Consider the following 23,636-nt stretch of genomic DNA (forward strand, 5'->3'; position numbering starts at 1 on the left):
TTGTTTTTGTTCTGCTTCATAATGAGTGGAGTTGAATTTGGTGTTTTGTTCCAGTTGCAGCAGAAATTCAGAGTGTTGTGGGGAGGAGAGAGATGAGAACCAAGCAGGAAATGGATTAGCAGCAGGCCCAAAACCTTTCTCAAAGTTAACTTCTCAAAAATTGCCAGTGGAAGTTAGAGCAATAAATACGAGGGAGTTTCGTACTATAACACTGTCTCCCACCAGCTGCACTACAGGAAGCATCTGTTGGCATGGAACAGCTCATAGCAAACATCACAAGAAAGGGGAAGCAGGATCCAGCCAATGTGTTCATGCTATAAACTTGATGTGATGTCTGCACAACCCATCACCATAGGGGTGATGCTGCTTCCTTGGTTTTCTTGTGTAGTTCTTGAGGTGGTACCAGTTCATCCCATGTTGCTTGTGCTTTGCTGGTCCTTGAAGACAGCTCTTGATTCTTTCATTTTTCCTTTTCCTCTTTCCCACCCCCAAACAGTCAGAGTATCAGCACTTGATGTGAAGACACCAGAGGAGCTCTTTGTGGAGAATGGGACAGAAGCAAGACTTCCATGCACGTTTTCATCCCGAGACGTGATCAGCAGTGCAGCGTCCATCTCCTGGAGCTTCCAACCAGAGGGAGCAACAACCCCAATATCAGTAAGAGCCCTTTGTCTGGGTTGATCCTGCTGTTTGTGGCAGGGCTGGGAGGGGAAAATCTTGGGTATGTTTAAGAAAGAACTCTTTGGTCAGGTACGTTTGTAAGGCAGGTCCCACTCCATGTTGGTGCTCCTTCACCCATCCCTCACGTAAGCTTTTGTTTTTAGCTTAGCATGAAATGTCACCAGATGCTTGTACAAAGTGTCACATCCTGTGTTTAACATCGGTTCTCTTCTTGCTGCCATGTAGTTTGGCTTGGAAAAGGCCAGGGTGGTGGTATGTTTACACTGCAGCTGGGAATGAGCCTTCCAGCGTTGGTAGACTTGTGCTAGTGTGGCATGATCTAGCATACTAAAAATAGCTTTATGGACGTTGTGGCTCTGGCAGAGACTTGGGCAAGCCACCTGAACTGAAGCCTAAGCGGTCAGGTGGGCTTGAGAGGGTGAGCTGCAACATCCACACAGCTATTTCTAGCACACTAGCTTGAGCCCTGGTACTGTGAGTCTGTGTCTACCTGGGCTATGGGGGCTTGCTCCCAGCTGCAGTGTACACACACCCTTAGGCTTGGTCTACACCTAAAAATTTGATTGACCTAGATACGTTGCTTGATGCTGTGAAAAATTTCTCTCCTTGTTTGACAGAGTTAGGTCAACTTAATCCCTACTGTAGGGGCAGGCAGGTCTAGCTACAGTAACTCATTTAACGTTGTAGTTACGTTCCTGGAAAAAGCTACTTTAAGCTAATCCAGTTTCCCCATAAGAATTAATGTAAATGGGGGGAGGTTAGGTTCCATGGAAATGTTTTTTGCCAGACAAGACTCTATACTTTTTAAATACACACACACACTCTCTCTCTCTCTCTCTCTCTCTCTCTCTCTAAGTTTTATGCAATTTAATACTGTACACAGCAATGATGATTGTTAAGCTTGATTGAGGTGGTGAAGTCAGAGGGTGGAAGAGGGAGGGATATTTCCTAGGGAATGCCTTACTGCTAATTGATGAACTAGCACTTGGCTGAGCCCTCAAGGGTTAACGCTTGTTAATGTAGCCTCTCACTCTACAAGGCAGCACAAATGGAGGGAGGGGAGAAAGCATGGCAGAGAGAGAGACACACCTTGTGTGAGAGACAGAGAGAGAGAGAGAGATGTGCATTGCCCCTTTAAGTACGCTGACCATACTCTAAGTACACTGCCTTTTTAAGTAGATCAGCTAGTTGAGACAGCAGCTGCTGCCAGCAATCTCCCTCTGTCGTGTGGCCCCCAACCCCGCTCTGTGCAGATGGCCTAATGGGGTAAAGGAGTGGGGGGAAGGGGACACCTGACATTAGTACCCCTCTTCCCCATCATCCCCGCACAGCAAGCAGGAGGATCCCAGGAGCAGCTCCAAGGCAGAGGGCAGGAGCAGCACATGGCAGTTGGGGGAGGGACAGCTGAACTGCCAGCAACTGATAGCCTGCTGGGTGGCTGCTGCACAGGGAACTTAGGGGAGCAGGGAGCTGATAGGGGGACTGCTGGTCCATCCTGGTTCCAAGCCCCCCCCCACTAGCTCCAACTGGCTGTTCTTTCTGCAAGCAGTGGACAAAGCAGGTGGCTGCCAAACCACGTTATAAGGGAGCATTGCACAACTTCAAATGAGCATGTTCCCTAATTGATCAGCAACATAACAATGAAACAATGTTAACAGGGATGACTTTAAGTGAGGAGTTACTGTACTGCCTGTTGAGAGGGTGGATTTACTACAGTGACAGAAAAACCCCTTCAGTCATTGTAGCAAGTGCCTGTGCTACAGTGGCCTCGCTGTCGTGTGCTGCTGTAGCATGTGTAGTATATACATACTCAACTTTTTCGAGTGCCTCAAAAAGGTGCACAGTTAGGGAATAGGGAAAGTCAGAGCAGGGAGGAAGCATTGGAGCAGTGTGGAGGAGTGCACTGGGTTTGGAAGAGTACGAAGTGAGGGACCTGCCCCTGTGTCATGTTTTGCCCCTTGGAGCTGTGCACTGGAGGGTCAGCACATCCCAGATAACAAACCTTATTGATGTAAAGAATTCAGGCACAAAACAGAAAAACCCAGTTTGACTAGAGCTTTGAAGAACTGGGTTTCCTAAAGAGGCTTTCTATCCTCCCTCAACAAATAGGGGATTGATGTGGTCTGGGTTGGGGAACAGGGAATGAGCATGTGCAGTGCCTGGGGCAGGGACTGCATCACCACTTTCCTGCCTCCATCTGGTACATGCGCTCTTCACAGCCTCACCATCTCCCCTCCTCCTCATGGCCTCTGCAAGCTTATGAGGGGTGTGGAGTGCAAGGGTGCGGGTGAAGCAGCTTGGGGGTGTGTTTGCATTTGAAGCAGTGTATGCGAGGGTGCCTAGGGAGCTTGGAGCCTAGGGTTTGTGGGGGTGGTCAGCAAGGGATGTGATGGAGGGAATGTTGGAAGAGTTGAAGCAGGGTCAGAGCAGTGGTGGGGGAAGAGGGGCAATGTGAGGGGTGTTGGAGCAGTGCAGGGAAAGGAGGCGTCCCAGCTGTCCAGTGAGGGATGTTGGTCAGCTTCATCTGCCTCCTCAAATTTCCATACATACATGTTCTCCTGTCTTCCCCCACAGGCTCCATGCTAGTTCCTCCACTGTTCCTGCCTCTTCTTTCCAGCTCCTCAACATGCAGGTGCTATGCTGACACCTGCCACTGCATGTTGAGGTGAATTGTGCTGGAGAAGCAGACTGGAGATGTTGCAGGGGCAATGAAATGACATGCATGCAGCCAGTGCATTTTGTGATAATCTTGCCCAGGACCAGAAGCAGTGGAGGTGGAATGCTGAGCTGTGCTAGATGGGAATGTTGAAAAATTGGGGAATTTTTTTTTTTAATAACTAAACGTCAGTAACACAGTAAAGTTGCCCAGTGGTGTCTTGTGCCCTCTACTAGAATGTGGAGCCTCGCTAAATTTAAACTTCTGAAAACCAAGAAATGAAGACTTAGGTGTATACCGTCCCTGCAATGGAGCCTTAACTCTACTCTCCTTGAGCGATGCCTGAATACACACAGACTAGCCCTGTACCGGGCCTAACAGATGCTATAGAACACATGATCACTGCAGGGTTAAGTCTAACACCTTCTTTTTGCTACTGTAGACCTCTAATTTAGAGCAGGCATAGCATACAGGACCTGCTGATTCTACACACATTACGCCAGACTTGCTACCACCCTTTGGCCTGAGGATTTTTTTCAGAGATGGTGCCTTCACTTCCCTCTCAATACAAGAAGGGCACAGTGGTTGTGACCTGTGACACCTGTGTGTGAGCCCTTCTCTTGCATCACAACACCCAGACTGAGACTCCTTCGCCTAAAAAAAATTTGCATTGGACTTGAAGGCTAAGTCATACTGTGGCTACTTGAATGTGTGATTAGTGGAGCGACAGCATGCTTGCTACAATCTGCAGCTAGAAGTAGCTGGACTCTGGAGGAATTCCTACTCCTACCTCCTAATGTGGTATTGGAAAGGGCCCAGCAGATCTGGAGAAACTATCTTAGTGAAGGAGGGGTGTAAGCTTTGCAATGTTCTGATGTGGATGTTCTTACATGCTCTCCTCTCTGGCTGCAGTTCTTCTATTACTCTCAAGGGAACGCGTACCCTGGGAAGGACACACCATTTAAGAACAGAATCAGTTGGGCTGGAGACCTTAACAAGAAAGATGCATCTGTCAGCATAGCAAACGTGCAGTTCCGGGACAACGGCACTTACTTCTGCGATGTCAAGAACCCACCTGACATAGTTATGAAGCCAGGAGAAATCAGACTTAGAGTCGTGCAGAGAGGTACCTCCCCTCACTAACTCTTCTTTTCTTTAGGTGCCATTCTGGGCATGGGAGAAACTGTTGATTTTTATCTCTAGTCTCCAAAGTCACAACAGCCACTCTCAGAATTTGTTTTCAAAGTTAATTTTTAAACACTGAAGATACCAGTCTTAACCAGTTTTTCTTACTCCATCCACAGTATTCCCAAATCCTAATTTTTCTCATACCCTAAAGTCTGCAAACAAATCCCATCTCTCTTGCATGACCATCATAGTCAACAGGCTGTGAAAGGGCTTAGGTGGGGTGTGGGCTGGGTGACATCATGCAGGGAAACTAACATTTTGTCTGTCTTTGTGTTGGTGAAATAGATGCTTGGTTCCATGCTGTTTAAATTTCAGATGATGGAAGTCACTCCTCTCATAACAGGAACTAAACATGCAGGGATTTGGAAGGGGTCTAATGAAGACCTGTGGACTGTCTGTATGTTAAGGCTGTTACCTCTCTGAGAGCACAGGAAAGTAGAACTCATCCAAATGTTAAAACTTCCTAAATAGTTATTAGAAGAAACTGTGTCTAGAGTTTAACAGGTTTACAAATAATTTTCATCCGAAATGAAACACTAATCATTACAAACTGAGCTAATCTCTGTTTAGAGAAACATTATGCAGTAATATAATCAAATCTCTCAATTTAGCAGGGTGTTATATTACAGTGACAAAAAGGGGTTTTATGTATGAATTTATGTATCTCTCTGAGCTACTCTAAGACTTCCATGCAGCCAAGAACCCACTTCCCTCTTTCGGTTCAACCACATCTTAATGTGTGCTTGTGACTTTGGACATGTAAAATTGATGTGGAAGGCAACTATTGAATTGATCCTGATGAAATCTTGGAGTGAAATCCTTTATTTCATTAAATAAATTAAGGCTGGAAGAAGTCAAGAGTTTGCTTTACTCTCTGAGTCACAGGAATAAGAGAAACTTTGGTTGTGGGGAGTAATTGGAACATATTGTGAAGTAGGATGGTGAAGTAGGTGTCTGTTTTCCAAAAGCTCATCACTACTTCAGGGATTCAGAATAATTTGTAATGCAAGCGTTTGTCACAGTTGAAGGCAACTACACCTGTATTTTCCCCTCTATGGTCCACCAAGAACATCCACTCTCCGTTTTTCTGGCTCCCTATCTGTCACCTCTCTTGGGTGGAGAAGGGCATCTCACTTCTTTTTCCTGACTGGGGTATTTCCATGGTGCACAGTTCCCTGCCTACACTGTGAATTCCCCAGGAAGTCAGACGGCCTCAGCAGGCCTGCTTTGCTTTTCTCCTCAGAGGTTGTAAACAGCTTAAGTGCCCACAGTTATAAGCTGTGACACAGCTTTTTGTAAGCAAGCCCTTTTATTCATAGGGTGAAAGCATTACAGAGAAAACATATAAAAACCTACATGTATGCTAATAAGCTTACCAGAAATCACCCCAATGCTGACAAGGGCTCTGTAGGAGTCAGTCTTTCAAACTCCAACAGGTTTTTGTGGTTAAGATTATAACTTAGCTCAGGACTAGCGCACACATGAATTTTTGTTTCTCCTTTATACAGGTTAGACCTCTCATCCTGTCTTCATGTAACAGGTGTTGAGCAGACTAAGGTCCCCTCCTCAGGGTGAAGTTTCAAAAGGCTGAGTTCTTGCATAACTAGAAGGGGTACATTTACATATACCTTCCCCGAGAAATGCACTGAACTTTAAAAGTTCATTCATGTCTGGCACATTGTTTTGTATAGTTAGGGCCCTACCAAATTTACGGTCCATTTTGGTCAATTTCACGGTCATAGGATTTTAAAAATGATAAATTTCATGATTTCAGATCTTTAAATCTGAAATTTCACAGTATTTTAACTGTAGGGGTCTTGATACAAAAAGGAGTTGGGGGTTGGGGGGAATCTCAAGGTTATTGTAGAGGGATTACAGTACTATTAACCTTACTTCTGTGTTGCTGCTGGTGGTGGTGATGCCTTCAGAGCTGGGTGGCTGGAGGGTGGCTGCTGGCCACCTGGGAGCCCTGGTCTGAAGGCAGGGTCGCTGCCAGCAATAGCACAGTAGTAAGGATGGCGTGGTATGGTATTCCCACTCTTACTTCTGTCCTGCTGCCTTCAGAGCTGGGCCATGGTCAGCAGTCGCCACTCTGGCCACCCTCCTCTGAAGGCAGCAGAAGTAAGGATGGTGTGGTATGGTATTGCCACCCTTACTTTTGCGGTGCTGCTAGCGGGGCGCTGCCTTCAGAGCTGGGTGCCCGGCTAACAGCTACCACTCTCCAGCTGCCCGGCTCTGAAGGCAGTGCAGAAATAATGGTGGCAATACCGTGACACTTCCCACCCCCAAAATAACCTTGCAGCCCCCTTTGGGTCAGGACTCCCAGTTTGAGAAACGCTAGTGTCCCCCTTGAAATCTGTATAGAATAGGGTTAAAGCACACAAAAGACCGGATTTCACGGTCTATGATGCATTTTTCCTGGCCGTGAATTTGGTATGGCCCTACATATAGTCCTTTGAAATGCATAACACTTCTCAGGGTTTACATTAATCATGTTCCCTTCCTTTCTCTTCCCCCCCCCCCCCCCAAGACATCAGTCCCATAATAGATAAATACAGTGAACTCGTAAAAGACTGAATTCAGTAAAGTTTGTCAGTGCTGTATATATCATTGCGGAATAAGGAGGAGAGTTGGGTACACTCCTGTTGGAGCATAGACTCCGACCTACGCTAAAAAAAATTGCCATTGTAATTTCCTGGCAGGCTTGTAACACTACACATCAATCTTCAGCTTTGCTAGCTCCAATGCACAAATGTTCACACCACTTCTGGAATTACATTTGCTCTGAGCAAGGCTGATGTCCATGACCAGTGCAGAGCTAGCAAAGGCAGCAAGGGGGGATTATGTAGCTGTTTTGGTTTACTTGATCTTCCCAGCGGCATCCCTCAATGCTCCTGACCAACCTTTGCTGGCTACTTTTACAGCTGAGAGCACCTGTCATGTCAAGTTGGCTGCATGGTCTTGTACTTGGATTATAAAGATCTTTGGGGCAGGGATTGTTTTCGTTTGTGTTGTGCCTAGAAATAGTTTGGGTCCATAGCTAGGCCACCTAAGTGTTCTAGTAATACAAATACAGTTTATAAAAAGATTCCTGGAGTGTCACTCTGGAGCCTAAAATGTCTGAGTCAGTGTGAAGCCGTGGAAACAGCTACAAATATGGGTGAGAACAAAACACTCTCTTTGTTCAGAATCTCACCTGGTGGAATAATCCACTGGGTTTTATGGTATGTTACTGTCCAATTTAAGTTCTCAGCCATTTTGACTTTAATTACACCCATGTGGTGTACAGCTACAGTAAGACACATGTCTATGCCATGCCAAGAGACCTAGACCATTGTGATTTCAGAGATAACTCAACCAGTTACCATCCTTGGTCTACAGCTAATCTGCATGCAACAATTTCATTGGTTGTATTAGGGAGACTGCACAAATGTTGTATTACCTGGCCAAACTGCCACCCCCATAAATCTTCTAGCACAACCATCAATGCAATAGCTGCAAACACACAGCCCCTCACTGCAGCACACCCCCCTCATTCTCCACCAACACAAATCCACACAATTTTCCCACACAGTAAGATGACCAATGCAGCCTCCCCTCTCCCAATATAACCACCACACAATAAACCCAAATATCACTCTGAAACCTAGAATGTCTGAATCGGTGTGAAATGATGGAAACAGCTACAAGCATGACTTAAGAGAACACTCTTTGACCTGGTCTACACTAGGACTTTAGGTCGAATTTAGCAGCGTTAAATCGATGTAAACCTGCACCCGTTCACATGATGAAGCCCTTTTTTTTTTTGACTTAAAGGGCTCTTAAAATCTGTTTCCTTACTCCACCCCTGACAAGTGGATTAGTGCTTAAATCGGCCTTGCCGGCTCGAATTTGGGGTACTGTGGACACAAATCAATGGTATTGGCCTCCGGGAGCTATCCCAGAGTGTTCCATTGTGACTGCTCTGGACAGCCCTCTCAACTCAGATGCATTGGCCAGGTAGACAGGAAAAGAACCGCGAACTTTTGAATCTCATTTCCTGTTTGGCCAGCGTGGCAAGCTGCAGGTGACCATGCAGAGCTCATCAGCAGAGGTGACCATGATGGAGTCCCAGAATCGCAAAAGAGCTCCAGCATGGACCGAACGGGAGGTACGGGATCTGATCGCTGTATGGGGAGAGGAATCCGTGCTATCAGAACTCCGTTCCAGTTTTCGAAATGCCAAAACCTTTGTCGAAATCTCCCAGGGCATGAGGACAGAGGCCATAACAGGGACCTGAAGCAATGCCGCGTGAAACTGAAGGAGCTGAGGCAAGCCTACCAGAAAACCAGAGAGGCGAACGGCCGCTCCGGGTCAGAGCCCTAAACATGCCGCTTCTATGATGAGCTGCATGCCATTTTAGGGGGTTCAGCCACCACTACCCCCGCCGTGTTGTTTGACTCCTTCAGTGGAGATGGAGGCAACACGGAAGCAGGTTTTGGGGATGAAGAAGATGATGAGGTTGTAGATAGCTCACAGCAAGCAAGCAGAGAAACTGGCTTTCCCGACAGCCAGGAACCGTTTCTCACCCTGGACCTGGAGCCAGTACCCCTGAACCCACCCAAGGCTGCCTCCTGGACCCAGCAGGTGGAGAAGGGACCTCCCGGTGAGTGTACCTTTTAAAATATTATACATGATTTAAAAGCAAGTATGTGAAAGGATTACTTTGCCCTGGCATTCGCGGCTCTCCTGGATGTACTCCCAAAGCCTTTGCAAAAGGTTTCTGGGGAGGGCAGCCTTATTGCGTCCTCCATGGTAGGACACTTTACCACTCCAAGCCAGTAGCACGTACTCGGGAATCATTGTACAACAAAGCATTGCAGTGTATGTTTGCTGGCGTTCAAGCAACATCCGTTCTTTATCTCTCTGTGTTATCCTCAGGAGAGTGAGATATCATTCATGGTCACCTGGTTGAAATAGGGTGCTTTTCTTCAGGGGACACTCGGAGGTGCCCGTTCCTGCTGGGCTGTTTGTCTGTGGCTGAACAGAAATGTTCCCTGCTGTTAGCCACGCCAAGAGATCTAGACCATTGTGATTTCAGAGATAACCAATTACCAGGGTTGAGGGGGTAGCCACACGGTGGGGGAGGCAAAATGCGACCTTGTAACGAAAGCACATGTGCTATGTATGTAATGTTAACAGCAAGGTTTACCTTGAAAGAGTGTAGCCATTGTTTTATAAAATGTCTTTTTAAAATACTGCTGTCCCTTTTTTTCTCCACCAGCTGCATGTGTTTCAATGATCACAGGATCTTCTCCTTCCCAGAGGCTAGTGAAGATTAGAAAGGAAAAACACACTCGTGATGAAATGTTCTCTGAGCTCATGCTGTCCTCCCACACTGACAGAGCACAGACAAATGCGTGGAGGCAAATAATGTCAGAGTGCAGGAAAGCACAAAATGACTGGGAGGAGAGGTGGCGGGCTGAAGAGAGTAAGTGGTGGGCTGAAGACAGGGCTGAAGCTCAAATGTGGCGGCAGCGTGATGAGAGGAGGCAGGATTCAATGCTGAGGCTACTGGAGGATCAAACCAGTATGCTCCAGTGTATGGTTGAGCTGCAGGAAAGGCAGCTGGAGCACAGAGTGCCGCTACAGCCCCTGTGTAACCAACCGCCCTCCTCCCCAAGTTCCACAGCCTCCACACCCAGACGCCCAAGAACGTGGTGGGGGAGCCTCCGGCCAACCAGCCGCTCCACCACAGAGGATTGCCCAAAAACCAGAAGGCTGGCATTCAATAAATTTTAAAGTTGTAAACTTTTAAAGTGCTGTGTCTCATTTTCCTTCCCTCCTACACCACCCCTCCTGGGCTACCTTGGTAGTCATCCCCCTATTTGTGTGATGAATGAATAAAGAATGCATGAATGTGAAGCAACAATGACTTTATTGCCTCTGCAAACAGTGATCGAAAGGAGAAGGGGAGGGTGGTTAGCTTACAGGGAAGTAGAGTGAACCAAGGGGCGGGAGGTTTCATCAAGGAGAAACAAACAGAACTTTCACACCGTAGCCTGGCCAGTCATGAAACTGGTTTTCAAAGCTTCTCTGATGTGTACCGCGCCCTCCTGTGCTCTTCTAACTGCCCTGGTGTCTGGCTGTGCGTAACCAGCAGCCAGGCAATTGGCCTCAACTTCCCACCCCGCCATAAACGTCTCCCCCTTACTCTCACAGATATTGCGGCGCGCATAGCAAGCAGTAATAACAGTGGGAATATTGGTTTTGCTGAGGTCTAAGCGAGTCAGTAAACTGCGCCAGCGTGCCTTTAAACGTCCAAATGCACATTCTACCACCATTCTGCACTTGCTCAGTTGAGCAGCTCCTGACTACTGTCCAGGCTGCCTGTGTATGGCTTCATGAGCCATGGCATTAAGGGGTAGGACTGCTAGCAATCCGTATCGCCTGCCTGCTCACCATAAGATGGTTCAATAGGACTGACTTCAGGATTAAAGAGAATGACCTGGTCAAGTCACTTCTAATGTAGTCCCTGTACCCAGGTCTGCCCAGGTGCTCCTGGCCAACTTGGCCAGGAGCACGTCGGACATGACGACGGCTACCAGTCCTACTGTGCCATCTGCTGCCACAAGGCAAGGGGTTGCTGCTGCTGTGTAGCAATGCAGTACCACGTCTGCCGGCACCCAGGAGACATACAGTGTCGGTTACCTGAGTGGGCTCCATGCTTGCCGTAGTATGGCGTCTAGACAGGTAACTCAAGAAAAAAGGTGCAAAACGATTGTCTGCTGCTGCTTTCACGGAGGGAGGGAGGGAGGGAATGGGGGCCTGAGGATATGTACCCAGAACCACCCGCGACAATGTTTTAGCCCCATCAGGCATTGGGATCTCAACCCAGAATTCCAATGGGCAGCGGAGACTGCGGGAACTGTGGGATAGCTACCCACATCGCAACACTCCAGAAGTCGACGCTTGCCTCGGTACTGTGGAAGCACTCCGCCGAGTTAATGCACTTAGAGCATTTTCTGTGGGGACACATGCACTCGAATATATAAAAACGATTTCTAAAAAACCAACTTCTAATTTAACTAACTAATTTCGTAGTGTAGACATACCCTTTGTTCAGAATATTACCAGGTTCAGTCATCACTGGAATTCAGACATTTTTGGCATTTTATGCACAACTTTATGAATTACACCTCTGCAAGTCCACGGGCATTCAGCTACTACTACTAGTGATGCTCTTGGTTCTGTCTGGCCACTGAACACCTCACCTAATACTAGGCAAGCTGGATAGCAGCCTCGGCAGTGCCTGGGTGTTTTCTTGCCCATCCCTACAGTACAGATATCACCAGCCCTTGTGATGTCCGTATCCCCAGATCAACAAGTGAGGACAGATCAATATGGAATTAATTAATGATAGCATTGATATGCATATCCATGATTATAGATCATGTCTGTACACAAGATTCACAGGTTTAATGGTCAGTTTTTGGGGGTAGCTACATTAGTGCAAACCTCTCTGTGCAAACCCCTCTTGATTTGAGAGGCTTATATCAATTTAGCTTAGTTTAGTAAATTAACTGGGGTTTATACCAGTTTAACTAAATCACTTTTACAGAAACACATTTATTTAAATCAGTGCAACTTTTTATGCAGGCAAGGCCTTTCTCTCCTCTAAGGTACTCAGCAATTCAAAGTCTATATAAAATAGATCAGTTTGATAATTTATAGGTTTTTTTTTAAAAGATATAATAACTCTTAAGCTACCTAAATTGGATTCCTTCAAGTCTGAAAGAGCTTTGTTACCATGGCAACCTTAAACAAAAAGAGGCAGGTCTTCACTAAGAACATATATGTAACTGGTCACTAACAGAGGTATTACAATTTTTTTGTGATACATTGACTATAATGCAAAACCTTTGAAGAAGCACTGAACAGCGAATGCCTATGTGGTCACAGAGTAGTCATCGGCTGGTAAACAGTTACACAAACAGCTTAGTGTACAAAAGCAATTTTAAGTTTACACCTGAAATTAAGAATAATCAGGAGCTGAGACAAAGGTGTGCAGTTCCCTTGTCTGCAACAGATATCACTCCAAAAAGATGTTTGTAAACCATGCAAGCCATTTTTTTCCACTTCAAAGATCATTGAATTTTCCATGGACAAAACAGCAATAAACTATTGCAGGAATTCAAGGGACAACTTTTCTCACTGGATGGTGAGAAGGTGACATAAGACACTTGTATTCCAAACGGAACACTGCAAGTCTTTGTCAGAAGCAGGAGGTAACTTTCTGATTGGCTCACATGGGCTTTGCCAAGAACAGGTTAGACAGACCATTGGTAATGGCTAAGAGGCCTTTTTTATGTTCAGTTATTTGATCCTTGAGGCTGAGGTATCTCGACAAAAAGAGACAGTCCACTAGCTGCCTATTGAAGGGTCTCCCTATCCCCCAACACCTTATCTTGTCCTAAGACATATACCATATTATCTGTTTCTTTAAAGTCTTTGGGAGACAATGAAATCCGGGAAAAGAACCAGCTATAGCTGTCAGAACACCTTCGTTGAAATTAACTACCTGAATGTTCTATCTTAAGAAATTAGTTCTTGCAAATGTTGAGATGTTTGCAAATGTTGATACCTTTGTATCCATTTCACCTGATAAATAGATTTTTATGCATATTTTGCCATGTGATAACTTAATATAACCCAGTTAAGTACTTCCCAAAGCATGTATCTGAGAGACAAAGTGGATGAAGTAATATCTTTTATTGGATCAACTTCTTTTGGTGAGAGAGAGAGAGAGAGGTCCTGAAGAAGAGCACTGTGTAGCTCAAAAGCTTTTGGATCAACTTCTGTTGGTGAGAGAGAAGTTTTTGAGCTATTCAGAGCTCTTCTTCAGGACTCCTCTCTCTCTCTCCCTCCCTCCCCCCCTCCCCAAAGAATTTGGTCCAGTAAAATATATTACCTCACACACCTTGTCTCTCTAACATTTTGAAACCAATAAAGCTGCAACACTGCATACAGCATGTAGCTGAGTCAGTTCTGTAAGTGACTTACAGGTATGCATTATACATTTTGTTTCAGTTACAAGCTTAACCATGGTTCTTTAGAAATAATACTAAATAAGTAACTGAGAGCTAAGGTTTAAAGAACTTGCTGCATATATTTAGCCTTACTCTAACAGGAAACTGGTCACAACAAGGTTTGCTCTTGGGACAGAAAGTCCCTGAATAGTATCAATATAGAAGTGACACATCTTGTGGTTTCAAGCTCTCAAGTTCTCCGTTAGGAGGGAGAAACTCTTTGGCTTGTCAGTAAAATAATTTTACCATTGTTTGAAAACTTGGCTATTGTGGCATAAAAGTCTACAATACTGGTAAATTTGAGATGAATTAGGAATAGTTTTCAATTGTTACTGGCATATTTGGGAGTAAATTGCATCTTAAGGTATGTCTACACTACGAAATTAGGTCAATTTTATAGAAGTCAATTTTTAGAAACCGATTTTATACCGTCGATTGTGTATGTCCACACTAAGCGCATTAAGTTGGCAGAGTGCGTCCTCACTATTGTGGCTAGCATCGACTTACAGAGCGGTGCACTGTGGGTAGCTATCCCACAGTTCCCGCAGTCTCCGCTGCCCATTGGAATTCTGGGTTAAGCTCCCAATGCCTGACGGGGCAAAAACATTGTCGGGGGTGGTCTTGGGTACGTGGCGTCAGGCCCCTCCCTCCTACCCTCCGTGAAAGCAACGGCAGACTATCATTTTGCGTCTTTTTTCCTGGGTTACCCATGCAGATGCTATACCACGGCAAGCATGGAGCCTGCTTAGCTCAGAGTCACCATACGTCTCCTGGGTGCTGCTGGCAGACGTGGTACTGCATTGCTGCACAGCAGCAGCGCCTTACCTTCGCAGCAGATGGTGCAGTAGGACGGATAGCCGTCGTACATCTCCTGGGTGCTCCTGGCAGACCTCGGTGAGATCGATCAGGGGCGCCTGGACAGACATGGCTGTCCTCCTCTTAGAGCACGAAATGGGAGCCAGAGACTTCAGGTCATTCTCTTATTTAAGTTTCGTCTCATGGAGATTCAGTCCTACCTGGAATATCATGCGAGCTGGAGGCTTCTGCCTCAGGCTGCTCTCCCAGCTGGCAGCACTGCACGGTCGTACCTACCCCAGCCTACCCATGGCTCATGAAGACTGGACAGTAGTAAGGAGCAGTTCAGCTATAGGCTGAGCAAGTGCAGAATGGTGGTAGAATGTGCCTTTGGACATTTAAAAGTTTGCTGGCGCTGTTTGCTGACTAGGTCAAACCTCAGCGCAACCAACGTTCCCCTTGTTATTGCTGTTTGCTGTGTGCTCCATAATATCTGAGAGAGTAAGGGGGAGACGTTTTTGGTGGGGTGGGAGGTTGAGGCAAATCGCCTGGCTGATTTTGAGCAGCCAGACACCAGGGCGATTAGAAGAGCACAGCAAGGCGCGCTGCATATCAGAGAGGCTTTGAAAACCAATTTCATGACTGGCCAGGCTTCAGTGTGACAGTTGTGTGTATTTCTCCTTAATGCAAACCTGCCTCCTTTGTTGATTTTAATTCCCTGTAAGCCAAACACCCTCCCCCTTCAGAAATAAAGTAACTGTTGTTTTGAAACCATGCTTTCTTAATTTAAAAAAAAAGATAATGGACAAGATAGCCTGGGTGGGGTGGATGGAAGGACAAGGCCATGTTGCTTATTGTAGCCACACTAAAAATCAAACTGTTTGAATGACAGCCTTCTGTTGCTTCGGCCATCCTCTGGAGGGGAGTGGCTGGGTGCCCGGAGCCTTCCCCCCCTGCGTTCTTGGGCGTCTGGGTGAGGAGGCTATGGAACATAGGGAGGAGGGTAGGTGCTTATACAGTGGGTGCAGCGGGGGTCTGTGCTCTTGTTGGCTTTCCTGGAGCTCCAACAGACGTTTATCATGTCTGTTTGCTCCCCGATTAGCCTCAGCATCGCGTCCTGCCTCCATTCTTCGCACTCACTTAATTCTTTCCTGGCCTCTGCCACTGAATGCCTCCATGCATTAGGCTGTGCCCTATCAGTGTGAGAGGACTGCATGAGCTTGGAAAACATGATCGTGAATGTGTTGTTTTTTTTTTGCCTTCTAATCTGCGATAACATCAGGGACGGAGATGATAGGTGAGCGTAGAAACATTCTACACTGTACAATTCTGGGGGGACTGCATGGTCCCCTGTGCTGCTGAGTTCGCCGTGCTGACCAAACAGGAAATGAAATTCAAAAGTTCCCAGGGCTTGTCCTGTGTACCTGGCTAGTGCATTGGAGTACTGTCCAGAGCGGTCACAATGGAGCACTCTGGGATAGGTCCTGGAGGCCATTTGCGATTGTCGATTTGCGTCTGCACTATCCCAAATTCGACGCAGCAAGGTCGATTTTAGTGCTACTCCCCTCGTTGGGGAGGAGTACAGAAGTCAATTTTAAGAGCCCTTTAGGTCGACGGAACGGGGTTGGTTGTGTGGACGCAGTCATTTTTAAATTAACCTAACGCAGCTAAATTCGACCAAACCGTGTAGTGTAGACCAGGCCTTAGCTAGGAGTATCATTAGGAAGGGTAACATTTGAATTAAATTGACAACTTCGTAAAGCAAAGTGTGTTTTAAATTTAGGCTTGAGTTATAGGCAATTGCACCAATATTGCAGTTCAACCAGTTGTTTAATTGACAAGTTGATAAGGATTTATAGTCCTGTGTTGGTACTCAAACCACATGCCCCAAATATAGTGGAACGAAGGTAGCTTACCTGTAGAAGACTGTCATAAGTCTCAGATGCATTTGATAGATTTTAACATTCCTGTTAAAGTAATTCTTTTAGATTTTGTAAAAACTAGCATCTTGCTTTCTGTAACCAATTTTTAAAAATTCTGTTCTGGCTAATAAAACCTATAGATCTTGAAGTAGTGCTCCAGCCTTTACCCTAAGGAATAAAAATCCAGAGCATCATGACAAGCTTGATATCCATACTGATCAATTTAAAAAAATGTGTTTTGATACCACTCTCACAAAGCACACAAGTATAATGAGAAATAACTTTTTAAATATTTTAAAACATGGTTCTTTGGGATTTTCCTGAATTACACAAGACAATCAGTGGTGGGTTAGCAGACATACAGAGGCACGTCTTCCTGCATCTCTGTGCTTTACTGCGGGATGCCAGGACTGTCTGGGTGCTATTTCAGCAGCATCTCCCACTCTCAGATGTGAAAACAAAAACAAAGTGACTATTTTCAGAGTAGCAGCCGTGTTAGTCTGTATCCGCAAAAAGAAAAGGAGTACTTGTGGCACCTTAGAGACTAACAAATTTATTTGAGCATAAGCTTTCGTGAGCTACAGCTCACTTCATCTTATGCTCAAATAAATTTGTTAGTCTCTAAGGTGCTCCGAGGTACTCCTTTTCTTAAAGTGACTGTTGGCTCCCATATACACCACAGTAATTCCACTTATCTCTGCATGGTGCTCAAGCATCTCTCCCTTTTGCCTGTGAGAAGTGATGCATCCGCTGGGGCTCCTCTTCCTTAAGTGGGGAATGGATCACATAGAACGGCCTAGAGGGGATATCCTGCCTGCAGACCAGGGGCAGATGGCTCCTGTTCATTTCGAGTTCCTAAAGGGAAACAGAGGGGAAGTAGTTCAGCTGCAAAACAAAAACAAACAAAATTAAAACTAAAAGATGGGGAGAATAAAAAGCTGCTTATCACTGGTTTCTGCACAGACCCCACCTGCCCAAAAAAGCAGGGTGCCCACTGTAATAACTACCAGTGCCTCTGGCACTGGGTGCAGAAGGAAAAGGTGCCTCATCATGACATCCGCTAGAGTGATGGCAGAGCCCTGACAATGAGTGGGCAGCTCACGCAGGAAGTAGGAGGCAAAACAAAATGTGGAAAGGACAAAATGCGCAAATATTCCATAAACTTCGTGCATTTGCACAGGGAGCTGTACTGGGCATTTGCAGTAGTCTAGGGTACAGCAATCTATATAACCTACAGTGCTTGCTGTGGGAATGCCTTATGTGGACATAGTACATCATGAGCAGGCTGAAACAAATGCCTAATGCAAATGCTCTGCACCCTTGAAACCTGAGTAGTTTAACTGTACCTGGGGCCAGTTGCAGTGGTGCTGTTATCTAAAGTAAATGCAACCCTGGATTGTCTCGTTCAAACTCTTATAGCTTTAATTGGAGACCTTGAAACAAGTGAAGGGTATGGAAAACCTTGCAATTATGTATGATAGCTTTTCCAAACAGCAATGGTATAGTTAATGCACTCAGGGTATGTCTACACTATGAAGTTAGGTCGATTTTATAGAAGTCAATCTTTAGAAAGCTGTTTTATACAGTTGATTGTGTATGTCCCCACTAAGCGCAGTAGGTCGGTGGAGTGCGACCTCAATACCGTGGCTAACATCGACTCATGGAGTGGTGCACTGTGGGTAGTTATCCCACAGTCCCCGCTGCCCATTGGAATTCTGGGTTAAGCTCCCAATGCCTGATGGGGCGAAAACATTGTCACCGGTGGTTTTTGGTACATGTCGTCAGTCTCCCCTTCCTCCTTGAAAGCAACGGCAAACAATCGTTTTGTGTCTGTTTTCCTGGGTTACCCATGCAGACGCCATAACACGGCAAGCATGGAGCCCGCTTGGCTCAGCACTGCTGTTGTGAGCATTGTAAACACCTCGCACATTATCCTGCAGTATGTGCAGCACCTGGCGAGGAGACGCCAGCATGAGGACGATTGTGAGGAGGACATGGACACAGACGTTCCTGAAAGCACGGGATCTGGCAATTGGGACATCATGATGGCAGTGGGGCAGGTTGATACAGTGGAACACCGATTCTGGGCTCTGGGCCCTGCAAACAAGCACAGACTGGTGGGACCGCATAGTTTTGGAGGTATGGGATGATTCTCAGTGGCTGCAAAACTTTTGCATTCATAAGGCCACTTTCATGGAATTTTGAAAAAAGAAAAGGAGTACTTGTGGCACCTTAGAGACTAATCAATAAATTGGTTAGTCTCTAAGGTGCCACAAGTACTCCTTTTCTTTTTGCGAATACAGACTAACACGGCTGTTACTCTGAAACATGGAACTTTGAGTTACTTCCCCCGCCCTGAAGCACAGGAATACCAAGATGAGACCTGCCCTGACAGTTAAGAAGTGAGTGGCGATAACCCTGTGGAAGCTTGCAATGCCTGACTGCTACTGGTCAGTCGGGAATCAATTTGGAGTGGGCAAATCTACTGTGGGGGCTGCTGTGATTCCAGTAGCCAAGGCAATTTGTGACCTTCTGCTAACGGGTAGTGACTCTGAGAAATGTGGAGGTCATAGTGGATGGCTTTGCTGCAGTGGGGTTCCCTGACTGTGGTGAGGCGATAGACGGAACGCATATCCCTATCTTGGCACCGGACCACCTTGCCAATGAGTATATAAACCACAATGGGTACTTCTAAATGGTGCTGCAAGCACTGGTGGATCACAAGGGACATTTCACCAACATCAACGTGGGATGGCTGGGAAAGGTGCATGACACTCGCATCTTTAGGAACTCCGGGTTGTTTGAACAGCTGCAAGAAGGGACTTACTTCCTAGACCAGAAAATTACCATTGGGGATGTTGAAATGCCAATAGTTATCCTTGGGGACCCAGCCTACCCCTTGCTCCCATGACTCATGAAGCCGTACACAGGCAGCCTGGACAGTAGTAAGGAGCAGTTCAACTACAGGCTGAACAAGTGCAGAATGGTGGTAGAATGTGCCTTTGGACGTTTAAAAGCTCACTGGCGCTGTTTGCTGACTGAGTTAGACCTCATTGCAACCAACATTCCCATTGTTATTGCTACTTGCTGTGTGCTCCATAATATCTGTGAGAGTTAGGGGGAGACGTTTATGGCGGGGTGGGAGGTTGAGGCAAATTGCCTGACGGCCAGTTTTGAACAGCCAGAGACCAGGGCAATTAGAAGAGCACAGCTAGGCGCGTTGCGCATCAGAGAGGCTTTGAAAAACCGTTTCATGACTGGCCAGGGTACGGTGTGACAGTTGACTTCCTCCTGCTCTGAAAGGATCTAAGGGAGGAAGGAGGCTTTTTGTGGTTCACATTTTTGCTAACTAGAGAATGAAGCAAAGTGTTGAATCTTTTTTTCCCCCAGACAATCTGCCTGCGTTCTCCACTGGCGTGGTGGTAGCAATAGCCATTGGTGTGACTCTAGTTGTCTTGGTGCTCATCGCTGTTATCGTATGTGTCGTCAGAAAGAAGAACTCTAAAAAGCATTACTCTGGGTAAGAGATCACACTCTTTTTACCAGTGTTGGGGGGAAGTGAGGGAAGAGTGAAAGGACCACAAGTGGTTGAGATGAGGCAGGAGTCATTTCAGCCAAGTCCTGTCTTCAGCTGGCCATCGTGACCTCCCCAAAGGGATGTAGTACCAAGAGGAGCAGTAGTCTGATAGTTGGGGAACTGTCATTCCTACCAGTGCTCTCTAGGTTTATGCATTATTATTGGTATCTTTCTTTGTAATACTCTTTAAAGCAGTGGCTCTCAAACTGTGGGTTGGGATCCCAAAATGGGTCGCGACCCTATTTTAATGGGGTCGCCAGGGCTGGCTTAGACTTGCTGGGGCCCAAGCCCCACCACCCAGGGCTGAAACCTGAGGGCTTCAGTCCTGGGCGTCGGGGCTCAGGTTACAGGCCCCCTACCTGGGACTGAAACCCTTGGGCTTCGGCTTTGGTCCACCCTGCCTGGGGCTTGGGCTTTGGCTCCCCCACTCAAGGGTGGGGCTCGGGCATTGGTCCCCCCTTCTGGGGTCATGTAATAGTTTTTGTTGTGAGAAGGGGGTTGCGGTACAATGAAGTTTGAGAACTGCTGTTTTAAAGGACAAATCGACCCTCAAGTGGTTTCATTACGGTGCAAACAGGAGACACTTTGATATTTCAATCCATACTAAACAACATCTGCCCTCAGTGATCTTTAAAAATAAAATAGTTGAAATATTCTGTTTTAAATTTGTTATATTATAACATGTCAGTAGTGTGCATTGTATGGTACTACTAACATGAAACATAAGAATATAAAAATGAGGAACTCATTAAATGAAACACAGTATCCAAAACATTTTTTAGAAGTTCTGTTTCTCAGGAAACTTTTTGAAACTGTTTTAATTCGATTTGGAAAGAAAACAAATTTCAAAATGTCCAATTTTTCAGAGGAATGGAAATTGAGTTTTGCCCTGCTCTTTTTGTTAGTGGTGTATTGCTAGCAATACATGGGTAAGACAGAGAATGATTCCTGCAGGAACTAAGGACACCAGGAGAGCAATTAATGAAAATTCCCAATACTGAAACAATGCAGGTTGCAAGTCTAAATTTTACCCCCTGGGGAAAAACGTACAGGCTGGTTTGAACTGGTTCAAAGGCCTTTGTAAGTCATGGCCTGGAAACTATAAAATAACAGATCCTGATCTGGGTCTGTGACCAACACAGAAACAGATCCTGTGGGAGGACCTGAAGTGTATTAGACCAACTAGGTTCTCCATGTGGAAGGTGGGCGACCGCCTGGTAAGCTAGGCTTGTGTATAAGCTTTTTATTATGTTTTCTCTGAAATGCTTTTGCTTTGAATAAATAGTACTTTGCTTTATGAAAGCTGACTGGGTCACTCAATAACCCTGTTGCTGTTCCTGAGAGAAGAGAACTGCAGGTGCTGAAGTCAGACCTGCTGAGGCGATCATAGTGACTTTCAGGGGTCTGCAGCCGAAGACCCCAGTCTAGAGGGAGAGAATCACAGGATTCCACCCCAAGGAAGGTGAGCGCAGAAGGCTCAAAGCTGAAACCTAAGCACGAGAACCTCAAGGAGACCATGATGGGGTCAGAGGTGCAGTTACCTCTGGAACTGTGCCATATGTGGTGGTGGTAGGTGTGGGATCTATGACAGTGGTAAATTTCCAACAGTACCAACAGCAGTGAAAACAAGTATTGTAGAAAGAAGCACCGAGAAAAGTCAGTCATTCAGGGAAAGAGATAAAACCAAGAAAGATGAGTTATGAGCAACTAGGAAAAATCAGCTGGTGGAATTATGCAGAAGCAGTTAAACTCAAGAGCTGATAAAGGCACAGCTGATTGACCTGCCATAGTCTGAGGCCCAGAAATGATATTTCAAGGCCGCAAGTGCACCCAGGTCTCAGGGAGAGATGGCAGAGGTCGAGGGAGACCTTGGAGACTGCTTCCTAGTAGGAAGTGGAGAAGAGGAGGATCACAGGCAGCAACTGTGCTTCATCCAGACTGAATTCAGTACTTCAGCGGTCGATATGGAACAGCTTGCAGTTTGAAGCGAAAAAACTGCAGCTTGCGAGAGGCAGGCTGCGCTTGGAAACCCAGAGACTTGTGGACCGTGGACCAGGAACAGCAGCACCAGCACAAAGACAAACAGCACCAGTGTGAGCAAGGAGAGAGGGATAAGCAGTAGTAGGAAAGAGAAAAGGAGAGCCAGCTGGAGCTTGAATTGGAGAGAAAGTGCTGAGCACTCCCTGACACAGGAGGTGGAGACAGATCCTATATATTTGGTTCCTCTGAAGGCATAGACTCCAAATTGTTCCCTTGCTTTAGGAATAGGTATATTTTTAAATGCTTTTGAAAAGAGTTGTGAATTGAACAGGGTGGGTGTGAGGATATGGTAGTGTCTGGCTTCACTGCTGACAGGGAAGACCTTAAAGCTTTCATCTATGTGGCCAGAGAGGACTATAGAAACTATAAGCAATATAAGCATGTGTTACTGCTGAAGTTTAAACGGACACTTGAAGTGTATAGGAAAAAGTTCCAGGGTGTTGAAAAGAGGCTATGAACTATGCTGAGGTTGCAACCCAAATTAGGAGAGCAGGTCTGGGGACCGCAGCTGGAAAATGGAGGCTGTTTGCATATTCATTAGCCTAACAGGCTAATGTGCTGAGCAGTGGGCTCAGAATCTGGGGATCAGGCCTAGATAGCGATCCAGCTCTACTGGGAGGGAGGCCACTTCAGAGGGACCCCTGGGTGAATGGTGAAAAGCAGTACAAACTGGATCATGTTTCTGGAATTGCCTAGTCTGTCTGCAGAGGCCCAGTGCAGTCCTGGAAAGGTTGTCTATATCTTAACCTTAGAGTTAACTCTGTGGCTTAGTCTCCAGAGGGAGGAAGTCACACGACTAACTTGTTTGGGGCATACAGTGTTCATGCTGATGGGTTTACACCCCAAACAACTGCACGTAGGCCTTAGCAGACAAAGGACTTGAAACTATATAAAATAACAGCTCTGGCCTGTGGTGAGAGACCCTATCTGGGAACTGACTGGCATGACACTGTGGCCAACAAACAGGCCCTGCAGGAGGACCTGAAGTGTATTAGACCTCCCAGTGTTGGCCTCCCGTGAGGAAGATGGGTGACCACCTACTGAGTTAGGTATGTATGTGAGTTGTTTAAGATGTTTTCTCTCGAATACTTTTGTTCTAAATAGATAGTAAGTTGCTTTCTGAAAGCTGGCTGGTCACTGGATAACCCTAACGCTGCCCCTGAGAGAACAGAACATCAGGTGCTGAACTGAAATCAGACCTACTGAGGTGATCACAGTGACTTGTAGGAGTCTGCAGCCAAGGACTCCAGTCTGTAGTGAGAGACTCATGGGATTCTGCTCTGACAAAGGCAGCAGCTACAGGCCTGAGACCTAAGTTGCGTGCCCTCAAGGAGACCATCGGGGTCAGAGGTGCAATTAATTTGAACGGTGACAGTGTCTAAAGAACTCTTCCCCACCCCACCCTGTTCCCAGCTGGAGACCTTGGAGAAAATGGGTTCATTAGAGTCTAATGGTAAGACTGAGTGAAGTGAAATCAGCTGTGTGTGCTCAGAGTTCAGTGTGGAAAGCCTGGCTTCCTTGCTGTGTGTGTTTTCCCCATAACTAAAGGAACCATGCACTGACACTCATCAAAGGTGCTTATATCAAGATTCAAATGCCTTGCTTCAGGTTGTTCCACTCTAGTGTTTTCCAGGTGAGGGATGCCAGTGCAGGTGCCAGGGTTGGGTCAGTAATATTTGTGCATTGTAAATTCGAATAGATTTAACTAT

At 46.2% G+C, this 23,636-nt stretch overlaps 1 protein-coding gene and 1 long non-coding RNA gene across 5 annotated transcripts in view; both read left to right on the forward strand.

Moving 5' to 3' along the window:
• The window catches only part of LOC140895389 (DDB1- and CUL4-associated factor 6-like), a 247,260-nt gene that overhangs the window by 15,383 nt on the left and 208,241 nt on the right, over positions 1-23,636 (forward strand). For 3 of the 4 annotated variants that reach the window (XM_073304939.1, XM_073304947.1, XM_073304957.1), the window contains exons 2-3: positions 497-657; positions 4,250-4,463. In XM_073304939.1, coding sequence (XP_073161040.1) covers positions 497-657; positions 4,250-4,463 — 375 coding nt within the window. Of the gene's footprint in view, positions 1-496; positions 658-4,249; positions 4,464-19,700; positions 19,831-23,636 lie in introns of all 4 variants that reach the window. The other variant, XM_073305007.1, reaches the window with a different exon arrangement.
• Positions 9,082-10,323, forward strand: LOC140895422 (uncharacterized). The gene is made up of 2 exons (XR_012154187.1): positions 9,082-9,170; positions 9,789-10,323. It is a non-coding gene; the product is annotated as an uncharacterized lncRNA (long non-coding RNA).

This window comes from Lepidochelys kempii, chromosome 1, assembly GCF_965140265.1.
Source record: "Lepidochelys kempii isolate rLepKem1 chromosome 1, rLepKem1.hap2, whole genome shotgun sequence".
NCBI classification, from domain to species: Eukaryota; Metazoa; Chordata; order Testudines; family Cheloniidae; genus Lepidochelys; species Lepidochelys kempii.